The sequence below is a fragment of the Neoarius graeffei genome, chromosome 7 (genome assembly GCF_027579695.1).
Source record: "Neoarius graeffei isolate fNeoGra1 chromosome 7, fNeoGra1.pri, whole genome shotgun sequence".
NCBI classification, from domain to species: domain Eukaryota; kingdom Metazoa; phylum Chordata; class Actinopteri; order Siluriformes; family Ariidae; genus Neoarius; species Neoarius graeffei.
The window spans coordinates 27,119,753-27,145,915 of NC_083575.1; the positions used below are offsets into that span (position 1 = coordinate 27,119,753).

The 26,163-nt window shown below is 39.8% G+C and overlaps 1 protein-coding gene across 1 annotated transcript in view; it reads right to left on the minus strand.

Moving 5' to 3' along the window:
• Window positions 1-203: 203 nt before the first annotated feature.
• Window positions 204-26,163, minus strand: part of myom2b (myomesin 2b) — a 68,262-nt gene continuing 42,302 nt past the window's right edge. The window contains exons 21-36 of the mRNA XM_060924625.1: window positions 25,865-26,027; window positions 25,633-25,739; window positions 21,983-22,027; window positions 21,613-21,749; window positions 21,217-21,361; window positions 19,722-19,784; window positions 18,748-18,815; window positions 18,409-18,522; window positions 14,090-14,177; window positions 13,962-14,000; window positions 12,725-12,830; window positions 8,237-8,400; window positions 7,417-7,453; window positions 7,236-7,258; window positions 7,080-7,135; window positions 204-629 (exon numbers count right to left, since the gene is read on the minus strand). Coding sequence (XP_060780608.1) covers window positions 204-629; window positions 7,080-7,135; window positions 7,236-7,258; window positions 7,417-7,453; window positions 8,237-8,400; window positions 12,725-12,830; window positions 13,962-14,000; window positions 14,090-14,177; window positions 18,409-18,522; window positions 18,748-18,815; window positions 19,722-19,784; window positions 21,217-21,361; window positions 21,613-21,749; window positions 21,983-22,027; window positions 25,633-25,739; window positions 25,865-26,027 — 1,781 coding nt within the window. The remainder of the gene's footprint in view (window positions 630-7,079; window positions 7,136-7,235; window positions 7,259-7,416; window positions 7,454-8,236; window positions 8,401-12,724; window positions 12,831-13,961; window positions 14,001-14,089; window positions 14,178-18,408; window positions 18,523-18,747; window positions 18,816-19,721; window positions 19,785-21,216; window positions 21,362-21,612; window positions 21,750-21,982; window positions 22,028-25,632; window positions 25,740-25,864; window positions 26,028-26,163) is intronic.

Consider the following 26,163-nt stretch of genomic DNA (forward strand, 5'->3'; position numbering starts at 1 on the left):
TTTTTAGGTGGTGGAAAAGGAATCTAATATAACCTGACACCACCACCATCCCGAAATTTTCACTATTTATGTACTTTACTCAATTCATTAGAGTCTATAAATCGAAACAATGTCAATGATGAAAAATGGCATCTTTTTAATGTAACTTTCAGTATACCGTTATTCTTTTTTCTGCTGCTTCTTTTTGTCCAGAAAAGGACACCTTACTTCCTCCGGGAAAAAGGTGCGGACTTCATGCCAGTTGATTTGACACCTGAGGATGGGGCTGTGGTCTTGGCAGGGGCAGGAGCAGGAGTGGGGCTAGATGCCTTGGGGGTAGGGAGCACAATCGGCTGAGTTGGGGGTAATATTTTCTTGGGGGCAGGTGATGGCTTGATGTCAGGTATCTTGTCACCATGCTTGTAGACACTGACAAGGACATCCGCTAATTCACCACCGTATCTGTTCTGCACACATATGGTAAACTTGCCCGAGTCATCTAGGCTCACGCCCTTGATGGTGAGGCTGGCGAACTTGCCCGAGTCCAACGAGATCAAATATTGGTCGTCCTGCTCCACCTCCTGGTCATTCTTGAACCAGGTGATCTGTGGTTTCGGGTCACCACACACCGTACAGGTCAGGCTCAGGGTCTATGGAGAACCAAGAGCAGAGAGGATGTAATAAATGGGATTACATCATTTCAAACAAAGGGATTTTAATCTTAATAGATCTAGTGTGCATAGAAAAGCATTTCTCCAAGGATTTGGGGGTAATCATGGGTTCTCAGTATCTATGACAAGGAAAACTCAGGGTTGTAGTCTACAGTTTTCATCATTTAAATCAAATTCCCACTGTAGTATATTGATTGTTGGTTGAGAATTGTATAAAAACATATTAAAAAGCGGGCGGCACGGTGGTGTAGTGGTTAGCGCTGTCGCCTCACAGCAAGAAGGTCCTGGGTTCGAGCCCCGGGGCCGGCGAGGGCCTTTCTGTGTGGAGTTTGCATGTTCTCCCCGTGTCCGCGTGGGTTTCCTCCGGGTGCTCCGGTTTCCCCCACAGTCCAAAGACATGCAGGTTAGGTTAACTGGTGATTCTAAATTGACCGTAGGTGTGAGTGTGAATGGTTGTCTGTGTCTATGTGTCAGCCCTGTGATGACCTGGCGACTTGTCCAGGGTGTACCCCGCCTTTCGCCCGTAGTCAGCTGGGATAGGCTCCAGCTTGCCTGCGACCCTGTAGAAGGATAAAGCGGCTAGAGATAATGAGATGAGATGAGATATTAAAAAGCTTCATTTCTGAAAAATTCTTCTACCAGTTAAGCTACAGTCCTTGGATGGGTTATACTGCTTCAGGAAATCAGCAAAATACACAGGCGCTAAACAGTTTTGAGGTTTAATCATCATAAATCATAACTTTGTAGTCAATCTAGAACTTGCTTGAATAATACTGGGATAATATGGCCTATCTTTCTCTTTCAGGTAAAGTCAAAGTCTGCATTCTCAACTAACTGAAATTTGATTAAAGGGCCAGCAGGGCAGCCAGCCAGCAACACATTGCCATAGTCTATGAATAATGTTTTTTCCAATATTACTCTCCATTTAAACTAAGGTTTGGGTCTTGATGCAACATGTCCATCCTGCTTCTCATGTTTTCAAACATAGGAGCCATGATACAACACATTTTGGGGAGAGGGATGTTAAACTAAATATTCCACCTCAAGTGCATTCAATACACCTGCAACTGTATTTCCCATTCACAATTGATTCAGAAGTTACAGATGTGTGCAAAGCATGTAGAAAAATATCAGATCAGACCCGATGTACATAAAAATCTAGGGGATTTTCACTCTGTATAATCACCTTTCAGGCACTGTGAGACTGCTTGAGTCTACAGCCTGGGCTAGAAAGAAATCAGCCACAGCATTATTCTTAATGCTATTCTGTGTATTTGTTAACAGTAAATAATCTGATGTGGTTGTCAAAATTGAAGGACAGTGTACTTATACTGTATATATCAGAGGTGGACAAAGTACCCAACTTCATTACTTAAGTCAAAGTACAGATCCCACTGGTTAAATGTTACTCCGATACAAGTGAAAGTTGTCCAGTCAAATTTTTACTTAAGTTAAAGAACTAAAGTACTTGCTTTTAAAAATACTTAAGTATTAAAAGTACATTTTCTGTCAACGCATTGTTGTATTATTGAAGAAGAAACCTTTATCAGTCACTTTACAGTGAAATTCATCCTCTGCATTTAACCCATCTGAAGCAGTGAACACATGCGCACACACTCAGAGCAGTGGGCAGCCACACCAGAGCGCCCGGGGAGCAGTCAGGGGTTCGGTACCTTGCTCAAGGGCACCTCAGCCCGAGGCTGCCCCACGTTAACCTAACTGCATGTCTTTGGAGTGTGGGGAAAACCGGAGCACCCGGAGGAAACCCACGCAGACACGGGGAGAACATGCAAACTCCACACAGAAAGGTCCTCGCCGGCCGCTGGGTTCGAACCCGGAACCTTCTTGCTGTGAGGAGACTGTGCTAACCACTACACCACCGTGCCACGCCACAGCGCTTACAAAACCTAATGCCTCTGAAGCAACCGACTGGATTTACTGACCAGCTTGTAGAACCTGTAGAATAAACATCTTTCAACACAGATTTCTATATTCTGTTTATTTGGCAAGATTATGCTAAAATATATTTCTGAAAGGACTTCAGATAAGTTAACATTATTCATGTTAGCGTAACTCCGTTTTTACATGCTAACTGTCCAAGTTAACTAGCTGTGTGTTAACATTAGCCATGGACAAGGCGACGGCAACTTGGTGGGCAAACCCATGGAAATTCATTTGACTAACCAGACTGCATAGCAATTGCAATGTTATTGCTAGCGCTAAAAGCACAGACAATTTCAGTGCAAGCTTTCTCTTGGAATAAAACGTTTACATCCCTCAATATGCTTCCGCAGGTTGGACGGCGAGTTTTTATAGGCCGTGACATGGTTCGTTTTAGGCAAACAAAACAAACAATTAAAATGAAATTAATCTTTAATCCGTACAGAAAACTGAAACATGGGTTCATGGGCCATGGGTGCCTGCATTCCCCAGAAGAACCGCCTCCTTCTGTTCGGCCGTCAACTGATCGTGTTAAATAATGCTGCTGAGAAATCATTGAACTTGATTTTATAGTCTATGAACGTGACATGACCCTAGTGATGACTGATCGGCTGTCTCAGTGTCACCTGCAAAAAAAAAAACCCAATTACGTTTTAGAAAAGAAGATAAAAAACATCCACTTTCAAAGCTGCTTCATAGTAACAAGGACCTTGATAAAAATATAGTGGAGTAAAAAGTACAATATTTGTCTTTCAAATGTAGTGAAGTTAGTCATAAGTTTCCAAAAAATTAAGACTCGTGTAAAGTACAGATACTCAAAAAGTGTACTTAAGTACAGTACTCAAGTAAATGTACTTTGTTACTGTCCACCTCTGGTATATATTATATTAACAACAAAAACAACAACAAACATCATCCAGGTTTCCCAAAGGCAAAGCCATGGCTTTAGTGGGTTTATGGTAAATAGATTTTTCAGACTATATTCCCGACAAATTTTCTAGTGAACATTCTGCTCCAGCATGTAACGGACACTCAACTTGTGCTCTCACTAACAGGCATAAACAAGGTTGCTCATCTGGACTCATAATGCTTCTGTGGCTATAATAATGGACCTGCTCCAGCAAGACCTTGGGATTTCTTTAACAATAACCATCTTATCCACTCTCTAGCTTTAAGGGAGCTCTCATTAGAGCAGTGTCCATTGTAAGAACCCCGCTAATGCCCCATGTGGTAGCTGCTTGCCTTTTAATGGGATCTAACAGCTATGAACTTACTGCATTCACTTGCTGTTAAAGAAAGAGTATGTGTGTGTGTGTGTGTGTGTGTGTGTGTGTGTGTGTGTGTGTGTGTGTGTGTGCTTGACATTTCCACTGTTGTCTATTCAGATGGAGCCACTGAATAGACAACATTCCTTGCAGCTTCCTCGACAGTGGATTACAAGGCTGGAGACAATGGAGTATCATCCAACCCCCCAAGCACACGCTATTCGTAATGAAGAGAGGAGATGATCCTCTGGCTTGTTCACACACCACCACACACCATTCGGGATCACTACAAAACTGCCCGGTGGTGTCTAGGATCACTAATGCAATCGCATCATTACCACGGGGGCCAAATTAATGGTCTGCAAAATGCAGAACAAAATTCTCCACTACCCAATACAAGCTGTGCTGATTCTGTCAGTACTGCTTTCCTCCAAATTCAAGCAATTTCAATGCCCAAACAAAACCATGCGTATGGCTTTCACTGATGATCCATAGGGGCAACTGGGGCATCATGTACAGCAAACATTAATCATAAAGTTCACAACTCAATGCATTTTAAATTACATCAAAATATTTATAAACTCTTTTGGAAGCTGGAAACTGCAGCAAGTGCTAAAAGAGGTCCACTGGGGAAGGAATCACGCTGCCCCATGCATGCTCTATGAACACTTTCAGTGTGGAAGGAACAAAGGATAGGAAAGTAAATGACAGAGCTGCCAGGGTTGTGATGTTTACACAAAAGTGATAATAGTTTTAAAATACTCTGCAGCCAACAGGATTGTGTTTTATGGCAAATAATCATCTCATTATCTCTAGCCGCTTTATCCTGTTCTACAGGGTCGCAGGCAAGCTGGAGCCTATCCCAGCTGACTACGGGCGAAAGGCGGGGTACACCCTGGACAAGTTGCCAGGTCATCACAGGGCTGACACATAGACACAGACAACCATTCACACCCACATTCACACCTACAGTCAATTTAGAGTCACCAGTTAACCTAACCTGCATGTCTTTGGACTGTGGGGGAAACCGGAGCACCCGGAGGAAACCCACGCGGACACGGGGAGAACATGCAAACTCCGCACAGAAAGGCCCTCGCCGGCCACGGGGCTCGAACCCGGACCTTCTTGCTGTGAGGCGACAGCGCTAACCACTACGCCGCCATGCAAATAATCATAATTGCATGTAATAAATTTCTGCAAACCAAGGCAAAGTGTATGTGCAGACAGTGTGTCTATGCTGTACAGAACCATTAAAATTCTACATTATTGTCTCCACAGTGACTGGATATGAGCAATCTCACACTCTGATTGATTGGCTACTCTACTACTAGGATATCAGCTCATATAATGTGAGTAGAGAAAAAAAAAATAGTGGAGCGTGTTGCTGAACCAACCGAGGACAAAATAAAAACTCTACTCAAAAACAAAACCCCAAAAAATACAAACAAAGCAATAAAATATGGAATAAAAGTATTTGATGGTGTCAGCCCTGTGATGACCTGGCGACTTGTCCAGGGTGTACCCCGCCTTTCGCCCGTAGTCAGCTGGGATAGGCTCCAGCTTCCCTGCGACCCTGTAGAAGGATAAAGCGGCTAGAGATAATGAATGAATGAATGAATGAATGAATGAAATAAAAATGCTGTGTTTCTCAAAATCCAGTGAATGTGGATAAAATAAAATACTTATTCCATTCAATCTCATCATACATGGCTTATAGCCAACTCAGCGCTACGTGCCTCATCGTCTGTCAGCTCGCGTCTCATCTCATCTCATTATCTCTAGCCGCTTTATCCTTCTACAGGGTCGCAGGCAAGCTGGAGCCTATCCCAGCTGACTACGGGCGAAAGGCGGGGTACACCCTGGACAAGTCGCCAGGTCATCACAGGGCTGACACATAGACACAGACAACCATTCACACTCACAGTCACACCTACGGTCAATTTAGAGTCACCAGTTAACCTAACCTGCATGTCTTTGGACTGTGGGGGAAACCGGAGCACCCGGAGGAAACCCACGCAGACACGGGGAGAACATGCAAACTCCACACAGAAAGGCCCTCGCCGGCCACGGGGCTCGAACCCGGACCTTCTTGCTGTGAGGCGACAGCGCTAACCACTACACCACCGTGCCGCCCATGTCAGCTCGCGTATGACTCGATTTTGCGTAATAGCTGTTAAATATGCCACAAAGATTGAGTCAAGAAAGAGGGATTATAGAGAGAGTAATAGCTGTACATCAGAAATACATTTGCATCACAGTGGCCTTATTTTCGACACAAAGGCTGAGAAAATGAAGTAAGAATGTGTCTCCCTTTTCCAATTCCTGATTTTTTTTTTCAGGCTAGTTTCAGGTCTATCCAAAGAAGCTTTTTAAGATGTAATGGAGCTGGAAATTTAGTTCCAACCTGACAACCCTGGTTAATGATATTACCGCCATGACGATGGTCATGGGAAACATACCTGCTTGAAAACAAGCTGCTAGACTGTATACTGGATTATTTTATGAATTCTTACCTTTATAACATCATTGTAACTTAAGGTACAAAACATTAAAATTGTTTATTGGTAGTGTGCATGAAGTAAGGGTTAGGGCTAGAAAACTAATCATATACCTAGAAGGGTAATTGCAGTATACTTCAAAACTAAAAAGTGGACTAGAAGTGTGTAACGAGTAAACCAATAGTATATTTCCAGTATACTATAAAGTATACTTTAGTAAACTCATAAGTGGACTAGAAATATAAAATAAGTAAACTCATAGTATATTTCCAGTATACTATGAAGTATGCTTTTGTAAACTAAAGAGTGGACTACAAGTATAGAACTAGTAAACTATTCGTATATAAAAGTTTACTTGTGGTATACTTGCAGTACAAAATAAAAAAATACTAGTTGTATACTCAAAGTTTACTTCTCTTAGACTTAAAGTATACTTTTTATAAAACAAAAGTGGGTCAATTTAGTCCCAAGAAGTATTAGATTAGTTTACTTACAAGTATACTGTAAGTACATTGATATCAGTATACTTGGTACACAAAAGTATACAAAAGGAAATATACTTTACTTAAGTATACTTAATAAAATTAACTTGAAGTATACTTCTTTTTGATAAGGGGAGGCTGTCATTATTAATGTAGCCCTGCCTAACAAAAATTTATGGTCACAAGCCACTGCAGATGACTTAAGGTTTGTTATGGGACACCAATGCTGAGGTGATGCCAAACCTTCTTTTCCATGATGGTTGCGACATCAGGCAGTCCACCAATGACTTTACCACGATCTGAAAATACAAACGTTGCACCCCAGTCAGACTGAAGGATGTAATTATATCAATAAAAGAAGCTGTGACAAGCGCCGACGACTTGAATGAGTGTACTCACTCTTTTCAGCATATGCTTCCGCTCTGAAAGGCAACAGAAGAATGGTGTTGTTAGCAGGATCATTAGCGCACACGCTAATATTTTATCCACACACTGACATGTGCCACACATGCTCTGCATTTCTAAACATTGAAGGGAAGACAAGAGAAGCGAGCAGCCTCCCAAGCAATGATGATCTTACTTGAGTCTCTGGAACTCTGCATAAGCATCATCATAGACTAGAGGGGTGGATAAAGGGGAGAAAGAAGATAAATGTTAAGCACACACCAAATGAGACACAAGAAAGAGAAAAACAATTTCACGTTAGAACCCTCTAAGGGACAGCATAGAAAAAAATAATCTCTAATTATTTTAATAGCTATATTTTACTGCATTACAAGGTATAACTGTTTTTTTTTTTTCTATTTAATTACTGTCTTTACTCTACTGATTCCAACGTTTTCAGGCAGCACATGTGACAGGCTGTGGACGATCTGCTGCCAAAGCCAGGATCTGCACCTTTGTTAGGTTGTTACCAGTAACTCTACTGGAATTACCCAATTAGATCACTGGTATTTACTGCTACAGCACTGGCCTTTCCTTTCAACTCAAAATCCGTACGGGTATGTGTAGCAATGGCCATAGATGACATTTCGTAGAGATGAAAATGTTCAGAGGGCAAGGAATTTAGGATATTTTTAAAAATAGTTCCTGAGATTAAAAGACCTGCCAGATGCTTTGGCAACACTACTTGCGAACACCATTCCACATGGAGCTTGGAGCTGGCATTAATGTTGTGCTTGGAATCTCAATCGAGGGTGTGCTGTTTTGCAAATGCATTATGTTTAATCAGAGATCAAATAGTGTGCACAGTTAAAACCTTTGTTTTTAATTAGAACTTGCCTACAAGACTGCTTGTGCCAACAAGACTGCTACTGAACTGCACGGAGAATTCTATAAACCATATGAAATCTCTATTTTTAAGGATGAAGCAAAGGCAAGCAGTGTGCAGCATTTCTTACCTTGCCCAGACAGTTCAATGGTGCGAGTGTACGTCTTCTCAGTGTCTGTCATCACGAAGGTATATATTCCTTTGTCCTTTTCAGTAGGTTCAACTATCTCCAGACTGGCCATGGCTGGGGTGCCACCAACACGCATCCTTTCAGATGCAGTAATTTTAGTGTTCCTGTTAAACACAAATCAAAATTACATATAAAGCTGATACAAATCTGTCGCTACTATTACCTTTGCAAAGAGTGATAATACTGTACATTATTATACATACAGGCTACTTTTTCCATGGAATAAAAATGTATATTCTATTCCCTTCTAGTGAGTTTATTGATAGCATGCAATATTATCATATCGCTTATCCTCTGTGTATTATGCCACTCTCCCCAATGGAGAATGAGAGTGCAACATTGTTATAATATTGCATGTTGTCAAGACAACACGACGTCACACATCGGAGCTCATGCAAAGAGCCAATGACAAAACTTTTCTGCTGCGCATGCGCACAATCATTTCTTTGTCAGCCGAGAAAGAGAGAAGACGAGGCTAATCCAGTGCTAGGTTTAAGCACAAAATAAATAAACTGAAAATTGAAACTAAAGATGCGCTGAACACCCGAAAGGTTACCAAAACTTCATTATATATTCTTCACGCATAGTTACAAGAGAAAAACATACCAACGGACATCGAAAAACCGGTAAAGAGACATGTTGGAGATGTAAAACTTGCATGCTAGTGAGTGACTGTGACAGTTTGTAAACAAACATGGCCGCGAGGTTTGCTTCGTTAAAAGCGGAAGATTTTGAGAGAGTTTGGCTGGCAGGTCGCTCCTTTGTGTGTCGCTGTTGATGTTGATTTTAAAAGTAACTAAGTAAATTACACAGGGAAAATAATAATAATAATAATAATAATAATAATAATATTTGGCTTGACTGCGCTAGCATTGGCCTTTGCTAACACTACAGCAGCTAGAAGGTAACTGGACTGCCGAGCTAACAGCACTGAGTCGCGGGTAAGCTAGCACTGGCCTTTGAGAATGCTGACATGAAGAGTGTGTATGTATGTATGCATAATAATAATAATAATAATAATAATAATAATAATAATAATAATAATAATGGCTTTTTTCGTGGTCTATCAGATATAGTCCATTCAATTAGCGTGATCATGAACTCATCTTCAACTCCTTCAATATCATGCTAGCTGAATGGAATATATCTGATATACCACTCAACGCCAGACAGTATTATTTATTGTGTTCAATAGAGTGTTCAATACAAATGTGTAATTGAATGGAATAACCTCCCCCTCCACCTTAAAAGTTTTACATCCATGATTAGTTTTAAACGTAATCTCAAAAACCACCTATTCGCATTCCCCAGCCACACTTGGCCTTTATCTTTAAGTAAAGTTCAGTCTTGGATCAAATTGTAAAATATTACACTACATCATGCACCAGGCTTCTGTTATTAGTACAATATTCATTCACCATTTGAAATCAATCAATTACACTTTTTTTATTTTATGTATAGATCCTAGGTTACATTTTATTTGTTTCTTATTTTCACTAATTAACTTATATTTTGTTATCTGCAATTGACATTTTGTTTATATTTGTTATTTCAGTTATGATACCAGTTACAGTTGAATGTATAATTTTATCAATTATAATATTATCATTATTTGTTATTATTTGTTATTATTTACTACTGTTAATATAGTTATTCTCTAATTTGTTAAATTTGTATTAATTACTTGTTAATTTAAATGGGGAAGACTTAGAACACGCCATTGTGCTTTTTTCTTCCCCCAGCACGTTTTCTGTTTTTGTTCCATTTATGTTTATCTTGTAAATTTCTTTTATCATGTGCAAATAAATAAATAAATGAAAATATAATACACAGAGCAGTGTATTGGTAAGCAGTTTGCTTTCCCAATCATTTACTGATAGAAATGTATAATTTTTTCATATATTCAGTGGTCTATGGAAAGGAAAATCATTATGTAACTGTAAAAAAATGCTTTCCGTATCCTCTCAGTGCACACTTCAGTGTGGAAATAATTCGGAACATTCAGTGTTGTTTCAGAACATTTAAATGATATTGGCTGGCGTTGAGTGGTATATCAGATATATTCCATTCAGCTAGTATGATACTGAACGAGTCAAAGACGAGTTCAGTATCATGCTAGCTGAATGGAATATACCTGATATACCATGAAAAAAGCCATTATTATTATCTCATTCATCTCATCTCATCTCATTATCTCTAGCTGCTTTATCCTTCTACAGGGTCGCAGGCAAGCTGGAGCCTATCCCAGCTGACTACGGGCGAAAGGCAGGGTACACCCTGGACAAGTCGCCAGGTCATCACAGGGCTGACACATAGACACAGACAACCATTCACACTCACATTCACACCTACGGTCAATTTAGAGTCACCAGTTAACCTAACCTGCATGTCTTTGGACTGTGGGGGAAACCGGAGCAAACCCACGCGGACACAGAGAGAACATGCAAACTCCTCACAGAAAGGCCCTCACCGGCCACGGGGCTCGAACCCGGACCCGGGTTTACGCACACTTCACGCCAGTTTACGACTAGTTTGTGCACTGGCACGACTCGAGTCGTGCCAATGCGTGCCACGGAATCGTGCAAGTGTCAGCCTAGCCTTAAACTCCTCCACTTGAGGCAGGACTTCTCCACCAACCTGGAGAGGGCAAGCCACCCTTTTCCAGTCGAGAACCATGGCCTCGGACTTGGAGGTGCTGATTCTCATCCCAGCCACTTCACACTCGACTGCAAACTGCCCCAGTGCATGCTGAAGGTCCTGGTTTGAAGAAGCCAACAGGACAACATCATCCGCAAAAAGCAGAGATAAAATCCTGTGGTTCCCAAACAGGATTACTTCCGGCCCCTGGCTGCGCCTAGAAATTCTCATCTCATTATCTCTAGCCGCTTTATCCTGTTCTACAGGGTCGCAGGCAAGCTGGAGCCTATCCCAGCTGACTATGGGCGAAAGGCGGGGTACACCCTGGACAAGTCGCCAGGTCATCACAGGGCCGACACATAGACACAGACAACCATTCACACTCACATTCACACCTATGGTCAATTTAGAGTCACCAGTTAACCTAACCTGCATGTCTTTGGACTGTGGGGGAAACCGGAGCACCCGGAGGAAACCCACGCGGACACGGGGAGAACATGCAAACTCCACACAGAAAGGCCCTCGCCGGCCTCGGGGCTCGAACCCAGGACCTTCTTGCTGTGAGGCGACAGCGCTAACCACTACACCACCGTGCCGCCCCATTATTATTATTATTATTATTATTATTATTGGGTGGCACGGTGGTGTAGTGGTTAGCGCTGTCGCCTCACAGCAAGAAGGTCCGGGTTCGAGCCCCATGGCCGGCGAGGGCCTTTCTGTGTGGAGTTTGCATGTTCTCCCCGTGTCCGCGTGGGTTTCCTCCGGGTGCTCCGGTTTCCCCCACAGTCCAAAGACATGCAGGTTAGGTTAACTGGTGGCTCTAAATTGACCGTAGGTGTGACTGTGAGTGTGAATGGTTGTCTGTGTCTATGTGTCAGCCCTGTGATGACCTGGCGACTTGTCCAGGGTGTACCCCGCCTCTCGCCTGTAGTCAGCTGGGATAGGCTCCAGCTTGCCTGCGACCCTGTAGAACAGGATAAAGCGGCTAGAGATAATGAGATGAGATTATTATTATTATTATTATTATGATGCATACAGATTCCTTTCGGATGTTCAACGCGTCTTTCTCTTTCAAAATTCTCTCAAAATCTTCCGTATTTAACAAAGCAAACCTGGCGGCCATGTTTGTTTACAAATTGTCACAGTCGCTCGCTAGCACGGAAGTTTTACGTCTCCGACATGTGACATCACATTGTCTTGACAACCATGCAATATTGTAAACCATATTCAACGCTCATTCTCCATTCGGTAGAGTGACATAATACATGTAGGATAAGCGATATGCTAACAATATTGCATGCTATCAAGCCAAATGAATGAAACCTGCTTGAAGGAAATAGAATACACGTTTTTATTCCATCGAAAAAGTGCCCTGTATATATAATAATCACTTATATTGTCCATACAGTACTAAAATGCCCATGTGTGCAAGATGAGCAAAGGAAGAAGATTCATCTCATGTGTTAGTATTCTACATGCATCCAGTTTGCACCTCGGGGCTGAAGTATTAGGTGACTGTAGATCTGATAGATTTGATTTGTATTGACAGTCTCGTAGGTCTCTTGTCACTTGGCCCTGCTAATTTCCCATTGTTCAATAATCGGTTTCTTGCGCCACACACTAAAGCAACACAATTATAGACAAAAATCTCCAAATCGTGTTTACATGCAGGGCCATCGTCATGCTCAGAGGTGTGAGCGAGCATGCATATCTCAATTCCATGGCTATTTCTATCACTCTATTCAGGAACTTTGCTTCTCAAGAGGGAAAGCAGGGAGAGAATAAGCATACTTGTGCATCCAGTGGATCTTCATTTCTTCTGTGTAATATTTCATATGGCACTGCAACATGATGCCCTCGGCAGTGCAGTGGACAACCAACTCGGACGCACTGGACCCTATTCAAGTCAAAAAAAAAGAGAGGCACTTCCTCAAATTTAAGTCAGGCTGTAGTTTTTTTTCTATTACAGAACACATGAGGTCTGGGTTGAGGTGCTCCTTAGGGTTTTTGGGGAAGAGTAATTGGTGATTGGTTTGGGAAAAGGGGATTAGTGCTGGGATGTTGGAAGACGTGCAGTACTCCAACAACGCAGAAATACGGCTAATGAGAGGCTCAAGGTGATTTGGCCAAAACGATAGGCCGCTTTCTTCGAACTAGCTAGTTAAAATTCATAATGCATAATAAACTATCACGTCTGGTCACTTATGATGTGTGTATTTTTATTTACTCCTGTAATCCGTGTATTTTGTTCTCCAGCCTGTCAACAACATTAAACATGCCTGATATAATCCAGATACAAAAACACAACTTCTGATAGACACTATTTGGCTGGAAAGGAAGATAAAATTATCGGAATTTCTTTCTTTCGATTCCTTCCAACAATGCATTACCTTTTCATTTTTCTGTCACACCTTTCTTTCCTCACTTATAGTCTCTAATTTGGTTTGTGTACACGCTCACTGTCTTACTCTTTCTCTCCACTGATTGGTTGTCACTTGTCACCAGGTAGTTGCATTTCTTTTCTGTACCTGACGTTGGGTCCTGATGGTATTTGACACATCTGAGCTGGGACACGACGTATTCATACTAATTTTACTCCGATTCTGACCTGAGACTCCTGACAACGCACCGAGTGTCAATTACTATTACAGGACAAATCAGCATGATGAACAGCAGTTCAGAGACATCCTATTTTTCCTCCCTTCACTAAATAATCATGGTTTTCCTTTTCATTTTCAACAACAAGCAAAACATTTAATTGGGAACATAGAGACAATGTCAAGTCAATATACATTACTGTATATTTAAATATGAAAGTCTTGTTTAAAAGTTTGGCATTTAACATTTAACTGGACTATGATATTAATTATAGTTCTGTTTAAGATAGCACAGATCTTTCTGTCTACTGAGTGAAATCTGATGGATTTGACATCAATCTTTGGTTATGTACTGAATGCTGACTAGCTTTAGAAAAGTAAAATGAGAAGCACAGACCACAGATATACCAAAATACCAATGTAATACATACCAGCAATACGTGAAAGCTCGGTAATGATGTTGTCAAAGGCTGCAGGTGAGAGAAAAGGTAAATTCAGGAGAGTTTAAGTGTACAAATATTTGCGAACCTGCAACAATCTGAGGTGAGTGCACTATTACCTTTCCCAGAAATATCAACCTGAGACTCGTCTTTTCCTCTGTCATCACTGATAGTTGCTTTGTACACAGCCACATCCTTCTTGGAGAACTGGAGGAAGAAATTCAGAACACGGTGTTTGCTAAAACAGGTCACTGGAGTATGTTTTCTGTGGGCTACTCATTCAACACAGCTCGTTTATGTAGTATTATATGTTCTTTTCCCATTACTGGGACTTCAAAATGAAATGTTAGGCAGCGGTGGTTGGGTGAGTGGGGGGGTTAAAAACGCCCACTGCCAGAATAACCAAAGTGTTTTGATTACTGCTAAAGCACAAACCTCCTTTCAAATGTCTGCTCTGAGCCCATGTCTTGGAAAGGAAGTGATCATAATTAGCTCTGGAAACACGTCCGACTCCCTGATGTTGTGCAATTATGTAATTGACCACAATGTCGACCATCTAGTGTACAGTACATTTCCACAAGGACTTTTATGTTTGATTGCTCGTTAACTCACTCACTTTAAAAGCCTGAATTAATACTTTGCTGTATTTTACAGTGTTTTTATAATGTTAAGAAAAACATGACTGTTTCAATCTGTCCAAGTTGTGGTATCTGTTAGTTATGGAGCAGGAAATGTTTAAATGTCCTATCAGAACAGCAGACCTTTACATTGATGCCAATGCCTCAAAATCAAAATAATCGTATTTAGGTTAGGAATAAGAAGGCATTAGTATAAATACGGAGGTGATTATAGAAAAATGTGCGTGCTGATTGGTCAAGAAATTTGGACTACTTTTTAATAATCACCTCCAGTGACTCGGCAAAATGGTGACCAGTCACCATAAAGAAGGAAGAATTAGAAATTATGAAAGAAAATGCCGTTCCTAAAAGCACGAAAGATCCTACAATGTTTGGTCTAAAACTATTCAAAGGTAAGGCGGAATTGTGATTTATTTTATCTATTTTAAAAGAAAATATTTTATGTGAGTCGGCATAGATAAGTGACACAGGTCTGCGCCGTGCTGTTATTACATTTGCATACTGCTTTTGTAATTTGAAATAAATTATTTTTCAATATGATTTTTTAATTAAATACCTGTGTATTTATACTAAAATGGTTATCCACCTCAAGCTCAGTGAATGTCAGTGAATAATAACATCAACTTCATATCAGTTATTATTCAGCAATATTCACTTCGCCTTCAGCAAATATTTGTTAAATATAGTTTTTATGACTTCATGTTCAGGATGCAACTGAATACAAATACCCGTACATTATTCAGAATGAAGAGGGGCCGCACGGTGGTGTAGTGGTTAGCGCTGTCGCCTCACAGCAAGAAGGTCCAGGTTCGAGCCCCGTGGCCGGCGACGGCCTTTCTGTGCAGAGTTTGCATGTTCTCCCCGTGTCCGCGTGGGTTTCCTCCGGGTGCTTCAGTTTCCCCCACAATCCAAAGACATGCAGGTTAGGTTAACTGGTGACTCTAAATTGACCGTAGATGTGAGTGTGAATGGTTGTCCGTGTCTATGTGTCAGCCCTGTGATGACCTGGCGACTTGTCCAGGGTGTACCCCACCTTTCGCCCATAGTCAGCTGGGATAGACTCCAGCTTGCCTGCGACCCTGTAGAACAGGATAAAGCGGCTAGAGATAATAAGATGAGAATGAAGAGATCGTACAATTCCAAAAAAATTCCAAACCCAAATTCCAAAAAAAGTTGGGACGCTGTGTAAACTGTAAATACAAACAAAATGCAATAATTTGCTAATCATGGAAACCCTATATTTCATTGAAAATAGTACAAAGAAAACACACCAATGTTGAAACTGAGAAATTTTTATTGTTTTTTGAAAAATATATGCTCATTTGAATTTGATGTCAACAACACTTTTCAAAAAAGTTGGGACGGGGCGTGTTTACCACTGTGTTGCATTACCTCTATGTTTAACAGCACTCTGTAAACGTTTGGGAACTGAGGAGACCAATTGCTGTAGTTTTGAAAGAGAAATGTTGTCCCATTCTTACCTGATATACAATTTCAGTTGCTCAACACTTTGGGGTCTCCTTTGTCGTATTTTGCGCTTCATAATGTACCAAATGTTTTAAATAGGAGACAGGTCTGGACTGCAGGCAGGCCAGTTTAGCACCCAGACTCTCTTATTACGGAGCCATGTAGTTTTAATATGGGCAGAAAGCGATTTGGCATTGTCTTGCTGAAAGAAGGAAGGCCTTCCCTGAAAAAGATTTTGTCTGGATGGCAGCATATTGATCTGAAACATGTATACATCATTCAGCATTAATGATGCCTTCCCAGATGTACAAGCTACCCACGCCATGTGCACTAATGCACCCTCATACCATCACAGATGCTGGCTATATACTGATAACAACCCGGCTGGTCCCTGTCCTCTTTAGCCTGGAGGATGTGGTGTCCATGATTTCTAAAAAGAATTTCTACTTTTGATTTGTCAAACCTCGGGACAATTTTCCACTTCGCCTCAGTCCATTGTAAAAGAGCTCGGGCCCAGAGAAGGTGGCGGTGTTTCCGGATATTGTTTATATCTGGTTTTAACTTGCATTTGTGGATGCAATTATAAACTGTTTTCACAGACGATGGTTTTCTGAAGTGTTCCTGAGCCCATACAGTGATTTCCACTACAAACACATGTCTGCTTTTAATGCAGTGTTTCCTGAGGGCCTGAAGATGACAGGCATCCAATGTCAGTTTTCAGCCTTGTCTCTTGCATACAGAGATTTCTCCAGATTCTCTGAATCTTTTAATGTTATTATGTACCACAGATGATGTGAAACCCAAACTCTTTGCAATTTTACACTGAAGAATAATGTTGCACTGTTTGCCCACACAGTCTTTCACAGAGCGGTGAACCCCTCCCCATCTTTACTTCTGAGAGACTCCACCTCTCTGGGATGCTCCTTTTACACCCAATCATGTTACTGACCTGTTGCCAATTAAACAAATTCGGGGGTTTTTTTTAGCATTACACTATTTTTTCAGTCTTTTGTTGCCCCGTCCCAACTTTTTTGAAATGTGTTGTTGACCTCAAATTCAAAATGAGCACATTTTTCAATAAACAATAAAAATTTCTCAGTTTCAACATTTGATATGTTGTCTTTGTACTATTTTCAATGAAATATAGAGTTTTCATGATTTGCAAATCTTCGCATTCTGTTTTTATTTGTTTTACACAGTGTCCCAAGTTTTTTGGAATTGGGGTTGTACCGTATGTTCTGAACAAATAAAACTGTAGCTATGAATAGGTGGCATACTATATGTTTTTTTTTGTTTTGTTTTGTTTTTTTTAAGAAAGCTGACCAGAACGGTTCACAGATCATCTGGCTAAGACTAGAACTCGACAACAAGGGATTAGGGAGTCAAACAAAAAACTACACAAGAAGGAAGTTTTTATTTTCATGTGATCGACAGGTCAGATATGAAGGTTGTGAGTGTGAGCAAGCAGTCAGATCGCGTGACAAAGAAAGACCACATTTATTACTATGAATGTGAGGCCCTGCAAAATTCACTTAAAAGTTTGAGTCATTCATTCTTAGTAACTTCTTGGTTTAAATTATTCTGCTAGTTTGTTTATATTTTGGGAAACAGAACCAACTGAGTTTGTTCGAAAATATCGTAGGCAGGTTCAAACAAAAATAACTCATCTCGTGCACATCTACTGTATAGTTAGACCAATTATGAACGGTCAACTGCTTTCATATGAACTTTCCAGTATTTCCAGTAGGTTAATATTCCTTAAGTCCTGATTTAGGCCACACCCACTTTAGGTTTAAATCTGAATACAGATATGAATATTTGGAGCACTAAACAGATACATATCTAAGATTGTAATCCTATGTGTTTGGTTCAACAGTTTTCTTTTCATCTTCAATTCATTTTCTCCTGTTCATCTTGTTTTCTCCTGAGAGTAACAAAAACTTTTAATCATGCAATTACACAGATCGTCTAAGTTATTAGTATGAGCATCTGTAACATCGTCATTCCCATTAACCGACATCAAAGCTTTGAATGCAATCTGCTGAGACATATAAATCGACATGTTCACGATTATAAAACCAAAAGACTGCAAAAAAAAAAAAAATTTGACGAACTTCTGCAAACAATGGGAACATAAAAATTATTAAGGGAGCCAATTCAGCAGGAATCGTGCAATTATTCAGATTACATTGTATACTGTGTTGTGCACTTGAAAGACATCTGTTGCTTCTGAAGGTACCATTATTACAGCAGTCCCTCAAAATAGTTCTCTTTTATTCCCTAGGTTGAGTTAATGCATTGCTGTTTTTTTTTTCATGAACCCAAGATCTCACCAGAGGCAGGGGGAGTTTGCAGACTCCAGAACTCAGGTCAGCAGGCACGTCAGGTATCACCTCTACATCATTTTTAAACCAGTGGAATGCAGACTCTTTCTTCAGATTAGCCACCTGAGGAGAGGAGAGGACAGGACACACATCAGGCGGTGGGCAGCAACAGTTGAGCCAGCCTGAAACATGGCTGCTCAGTGTGCCTCTGAACACCAAGCCACCACAATGATATCTTTATGACTGAGCTGAATAAAGCATGACACATTAGTCATTCGGACTGGCACTGACAATAAACGCAGGCCATTTGTTTGAGGTGTGTTGAGGCACAAATATGGCTTCGCTTGCCTTGCAGATGAGGCTGACACTAGCATCTTCCCCAATGTGAACAGACAGGAACTGGCTAAAATGAGGTCCTAGCAAAAGGGAGATTATTGGCAGTTGATGACACAATCACAGCAGCAATGAAAAATGAGCAGATTTACATCTGAAGGATGACAAATGCATCCGCCTGGCTTTTCAGAAATTTGCATTTTGGGTTTCTGTATTCTAGTCTCATGAGTAGAATAACACCATCTATCCATGTCTATAAATACATCCTGTAATTGAAACCTAATAACTATAATTCAGGCTTAAATTCACCTAATATTTTTTGCTCCATTTTCATCTTCACTTCTTTAATTTATTAATGAGCTTCAAGCTTCTACTGTGAAAAATGGTAGCTTTATACTTGTTACAGAAATGTATATTTATTCAGAATGAACAGATAGTGTTTGAAACAAATACAAAATACAGATACGGATACGAGGCACACTATTTTTTGTTCCCTTTTTTTAAAGTGACTACTTGTCCGGGGTCGTATATCTTGGGAGACAGCCTGCTCATAGGCATCGTATAGGCCGTTATCATAGGCAGGTATAAACATAAACAGTAACTCTGTGAACAGGAATAAAATAAACAGTCCCGTTATGAACTGGATCGATGTAGTGGAGGTTAAGGAACTGTCAGAGCCAGAATTCACAGACTATACTGACATTTATAGCTCTGAGTTTTTTGTCCAGTGTTTTCCCGTAATATTTAATTTAAAAAAACCTTCCAGTTTTACCATCTTTGAGTTTAAATCTGAGTACTGATACAGATATGTATATATGTATAGTTGGAGCACTAAACAGATACATATACAAAACTCAGATAGTGTCACTGCATTACACCTCTAGTTTATAAGTATAGGTTTTAGGTACGGTACATAAAATGTATATAGAGGATGTGTATTAATAAACCACAGATGAATGTTTCTACTCCTTCTCTTTGATTTACTATACCCTCTTTCACACGGATGTACTCCCTCCTCTGATATTCAGCCTCAGCCAGAGCTGCCTTGAAAGCTGGAGTAAAAAAAGAAGCTAGGGTTAAGTGTCTGCAAACCAAATCATAATGGAAATATATACAGTATATCTTGTGTGTGTGTGTGTGTGTGTGTGTGTGTGTGTGTGTGTGTGTGTGTATATATATATATATATATATATATATATATATATATATATATATATATATATATATATATAAAATTCCACAAAATCAAGTCGTACATGAGCTGATAGCCAGCGAGGCATGTAACGCCAAGATTGAGTGGAATAACTGTTTTATTCTGTCCACATTCACTGGATTTTGAGAAACAGAGCATTTTTTTTTTTGCAAATTTGATAAATAAAAACTTTATACAAAATGACAATCAGTTCCCCTTAGAATGTAAACAAACTGGTGAAATGACATGAGCAATTTGTGAAAAATGCTATAATAATAATAATTCTTAAAAAATAAAAAAGATGTTCTTACCATCAGTCATTCCATATTTTGTTGCTATTTTTTGCATTTTTAGGGGTTTTGTTTTCGAGTAGAGTTTTTGTTTTGTCCTCATTTGGTTCAGCAACATGCTCCGCCATTTTGTTTTTCTCTACTCACGGTATATGAGCTGATAGCCTTGTAGTAGAGTAGCCAGTGGATAGAATATATATATATGTATATATAAAAAAATTTTTATTCCAAAAAGGTTGGGACACTGTTATCAGTGCAGCTTATCAGTGCACAGTTCAAAAGCCAGCATCTGTGATGGTATGAGGGTGCATTAGTGCACATGACATGGGTAGCTTGTACATCTGGGAAGGCATCATTAATGCTGAATGATATATACACATTTCAGAGCAATACGTTGCCATCCAGACAAAATCATTTTCAGAGAAGGCCTTCCTTCTTTCAGCAAGGCAATGCCAAACCGCTTTCTGCACATATTAAATCTGCATGGCTCCGTAATAAAAGAGTCTGGGTGCTAAAATGGCCTGCCTGCAGTCCAGACCTGTCTCCTATTTAAAACAGTTGGCACATTATGAAGTGCAAAATACGACAAAGGAGACCCTGAAGTGTTGAGCAACTGAAATTGTATATCAGGCAAGAATGGGACAACATTTCTCTTTCAAAACTACAGCAATTGGTCTCCTCAGTTCCCAAACGTTTACAGAGTGTTGTTAAACATAGAGGTGATGCAACACAGTGGTAAACATGCCCCTGTCCCAACTTTTTTGAAAAGTGTTGCTGACATCAAATTTAAATGAGCATATATTTTTCAAAAAACAATAAAAATTTCTCAGTTTCAACATTGGTGTGTTTTCTTTGTACTATTTTCAATGAAATATAGGGTTTCCATGATTTGCAAATTATCACATTCTGTTTTTATTTACAGTTTACACAGTGTCCCAACTTTTTGGAAATTGGGGTTGTGATGTATGTATTGAGGAATCACAAACGTGCAGACGGCCTCACCATCTCCAATTAGCACCAGAGAGGACTGAGCCTTTCCTTTTCCATCCTGAATCTGCACGGCGTATGTGCCCTCATTGTCCTCAGTGAAGTGATCCAGCACCATCTCAATCACACCCGTGGCTACATCGTGTTTCATTTTAGTTTGCTGGAGCAAAAACATGAAGAAAGCAAAACAAATAAGGAAGCAAATTGTCCTCATTGGTGCTTCTACTAGCTTTATGGGAATTTCAATTTGATCGGATCCATTATTACGTTTTCTTGGAGGCATTCACTGTGAGACTGTGCATAGTGCAGTGCATGTTCGGGTCAACTTAATATAAAACCTAAAGCAGTTCTCACCATGCACTTGAAGATTTATTCCGATGTCACAAGCTGTCCATGACGCTCATTGCTTACCTCACAGTTGACAAGCTCCTTGTGATTGACAAAGAATTTGTAGGTCACAGCAGAGGAGATGTTCTCAGCTTGCAGCCATAAGCGCACACGACCTCTCTCCAAAATTTTGTACGCAAGCTCAGTCTTCAGAGGGATAACTGAGGCGAAAACAGAAGCGGCAGAGATGAATATCATGTGCTCTCATGCTTCACACATACATATGACCTTGAAAATGACACACAAATCCTCACAGGCTCTGAGAACACATTGGCTAAGAAGACACTGGTCAAGGCTAATGCAATAATTCTCAGTTTTAACTCAGTTTCTGAGATAGTCATGGAATGAGTCGGCAGAAACATAGCAGGACAGCAACAGTTACTTGGTTACTTACTTGGATGGCGGATATCATGGCTGAGTGCCAGCATTTTCTGAAGCTCTGAAATCAAGAAAAATGCATCAAATACTGCCAAATATCTGTGAGCACTGTGCAAGAAAAATGATAATTTGAAATGCTGCATATGGTGCATTGTTTTTGACAACCTGAGATTACTTGCCTAATGACAGTGATTTTAAGACATGATTATGTTCCAGTGGACAAAGTTGGAAAAATCTTTAACCCCAAATTATGCTTGTGCACAGTTCATGTGACATCACATTATACAAGGTGTTTTAAAATATTTGATATAATTTCACAATCCAATAACTTTACCAGTTCTCATTCAACTGACCTCAAATTTTAACAGCACGTGTGGAAACAGGTCGAAAATTTATGTTTAATGTTTTTTGTTTTTATCTTTTTAGGAAAAGAAATGCCATTCACTGGAAAAGAAAATGCGTTTTGTGTGTTCAAGTACGCTCGAACACAGTCGAACAAGCCTGTGCAGCGTGCATTTAAGAGATAATTCTCTAAAAATGCACCAACTGCAATGCAGATTTGGACATGGCACAAAAAGTTCAAAGAGGAAGGCTGTGTGTGCAGGGCAAAAGGATCTGGATGACCACCAGCGTCGGAAGAGACAGTCGAGCGGGTTCGCGAATATTGAAAATTTGTGAAATCGTTCAAGGAATCCACATACCTTTTGAATTTCCCATTGAAATTTTGAGGAATAAATCTTACCGGTATACTGCTCAACATTAAGCCTGGTCAGTTTCATTTGCCTAGACTATGTAGTTTCTGGGATATATACATCTCAAATAATATCAATTTTTTTTAAACACCCTGTATAATCACAGCTATTTAGAGAACTGAATAAGACACTGGCTGCATCAATGTTATTGTCAGGGCTTCATCAAGAAGATTAATTTTCATTTATACTGAGAATCGACCGTCCTAATACACTTGACTATATGCAATACATCTTCAACAAGCAGCAATACAGCCGATCCGCCCACAGACTCACTGAAACTGAGCAGTTAAAGATTGGAAAAAAGACAAGGTGACATTTCTGCAGTCTGCCCACTGTGTCCACCGTAGCCTTAGATTCCTGTTCATGGCTGACAGCACTAGAACCCAATGTGGTCTTCTGTTGTTGTATTTCTCCTCACGTTTGTTTGACGTGTTCTGAGATGCTTTTCAGTTCATCACGGTTGAAAAGAGTGTTTATTTGAGTTCCTGTCAGCTTGAACCTATCTCCAGAACTACCACTCACTAGATGTTTTGTTATTGTTGTTGCTGCTGTTGTTGTATTTCACCCCATTCTGTCTAAACTCAAGATATATTCTCGAGTGTGAGAAAATTCCAGATCAGCAGTTTCAAAAAATATACAAGCCATCCCAACTAGCATCACGGTCAAAGTCACCGAAATCACATTTTTAACTCATTCAGCTGTTTGCTGTGAACAATACACTGTAAATGCAAATATTCAAATTAATTAGAAATGATTAGTGAATCAAACTTAGAAATCATCAACCTGTTGTCAACACTAATATTAAATAAATAACTGCTAATTTCAAGTTGGAGAACACACTTAACTTAGTGTACTCCACTTCAGTTAAATTAGAAAATATAATTTATTGTCCCAGAGTCCTTTGGGCATTGTGTTTAGACATGCGCAGACCTGCCCCATCTACGCGCGGTCTTTTCAGCACATGCACCAGGATTAACAAAAGTGGAACATGTTTCCAGAGCCTTAAATGATGCGTTGTTTAGCATTTAAAATAAATGTTAATTGCAAAGTAAATCCAATGTGTTCACCATTCATTTGTTTGGGGGCTCATTACCTTGTATTGTGTGTTTTTGTTTTTTTTTTTTATTAAATTAGCATGTGTCCTATTGTCTTTCGCAAAACTCTTTGGTCAAGAAAATTAAAGTTAAATTGGCCTCAATATGAAGGATGAGTAAAACTAGAGAATTAAGCTTTCACAATTCATGAATATTAAGTTAAATTTATGAAAAAAGATATCTGAAAGCCATTGATTTGAGTACTGTAAACTTAAAATAAATAAGTTAATGTAATCAAACTAATCTAAGTTAATTTGAGTACTGCAAACTCACAAAAAATAAGTTAATGTAATCAAACTAATCTAAGTTAATTTGAGTACTGCAAACTCACAAAAAATAAGTTAACCCAATCTAATTTATCTAAATCAACATAAATGACTTTTTTTGAGGCAACGACTTTGCATATTTTTTTTAAGTAAAGTCAACTTATTATATTTTACAGTGTACCTAAAGCTCTTGACCTGTAGCTGCATGATTTTAAACATCTGTGCATATGTTCCGACTAAAGTTTTCTGCCAGTCAAAGTGGAATCTGCATTCAGGGACAGTACATAAGGATCAAGGTCTAGTTCATTGGCTTTGCTGAAGTGCTGTTTATTCTCTTCTGAAGTGAGGTGAGTAAACTTTTGCCTCTAGTTGCATTTATGCTGTGCAGCAATGGCTGCATATGGCACTAGGATATGAAATGACTGTGGTTTGTCACATCTTTGGCCACTCAGATGATAATTTCTGGCTAAACATCTATGCATTCAATGTGTTGAGAATATCAATAATGACTATAGTATATTGTTATACATGCAGGACACTTTTGTGATGGAATAAAAACGTATTCTATTCCCTTCTAGCCGGTTTCATTCATTTGGTTTGACAGCATGCAATATTGCTCACATATCGCTTATCCTACTTGTATTATGTCACTCTACCCAATGGAGAATGAGTGTGCAATATTGCTACAATATTGCACATTGTCCAGATAACACAACGTCATACTTCAGAGTGTGAATATCCAATGAGAAACTTCTCTCATTTCTGTGCTCGCCGGGAAAGAGAAAGACGCGTTGAACACCCAAAAGGCTACCAAAACTTCATTGGATCTTCTTGACACATATTTACAAGAGAAAAACATACGTCAAAAGACTTGAAAAGAGACATGTCAGAGACGTAAAACTTCCACGCTACCATAGCAAGCGACTGCAGCAATTTGTAAACAAACATGGCCACCAGGTTTGCTTCATTAAATACGGAAGAGTTTGAGAGAATTTTGGCTGCCAGGTCACTCCGTTGTGTGCAGTAGTTGTTGATGTTGATTTTAAAAGTAAATTACATAGGGAAACGAATACTTAAGTCTGAGTGAAAAATACTGTGGCAAGTGTGCATGGAAGAAGAATCTGGAGACAGAAATTTTCATTTCTCCATCGTTAGCCTGTGTTACTAGCTCTCGGTAGCACTGGCTTGACCGCTTTATTAGCATTCGCTAACATGACTGATGAATGCTACACCAGCTGGAAGATAACTGGACTGCCGCACTGACAGCGCCAACCCACGGGTAAGCTAGTGTTGGCTTTCAAGAATACTGGAGATGCTGATATGAAGAGAGCGTGTATGTATAATAATAATAGTTAGCTAGCTTTTATCATGGTATATCAGATATATTCCATTCAGCTAGCATGATATTAAACTCATCTTCGACTAGTTCAATATCATGTTAGCTGAATGGAATATATCTGACGTACCACTCAACACGAGCCAATATTATTTAAGTAGACTATAGTACTACGATAGTATATGCATTATATTTCTTCCTTAATCACCATCTCTCACCTTCTGATGAGATTTTGTAACTGGCTGAAGCACCATCAGTGTTGGTGACAGAAACCGAGTAAGTGCCTATATCCTCTTTGTCTGGGTTCTTGAACAACAAAGTTGAGCTTTAACAAGCACAGAGAAGCAAACGACACACTGGGTCAGTGCACAAACAGGCTTAAATATGTTTTAATACATATGAAGCTGTTTCAGATGCTTTTCATAACAGCTAGCCACAAATACTGCTTACCAACTGCCTGATGTTTTAACTGCAATATCTTTGGAGAAATCTGTGATTTCTTCATAGGACTTCTTCCACACAAACTGGGATTTCTCGGTCATCTGACAGCTCTCAAAAGACAGATAAATGTCCCCAGTCTCCTTGTCCACGCCACACTTGATTTCCTGAGCACCTTCAAAAGAACACGTATAAAAACAAGTGTATACACATAAATCAGCCTAACTTCAGAAATGTGTAAGGGATATTGGGTAGACATGTCGGATTTATGGCATGGATACAGTGGGATTATGGGGCACACTCGCCTCCAA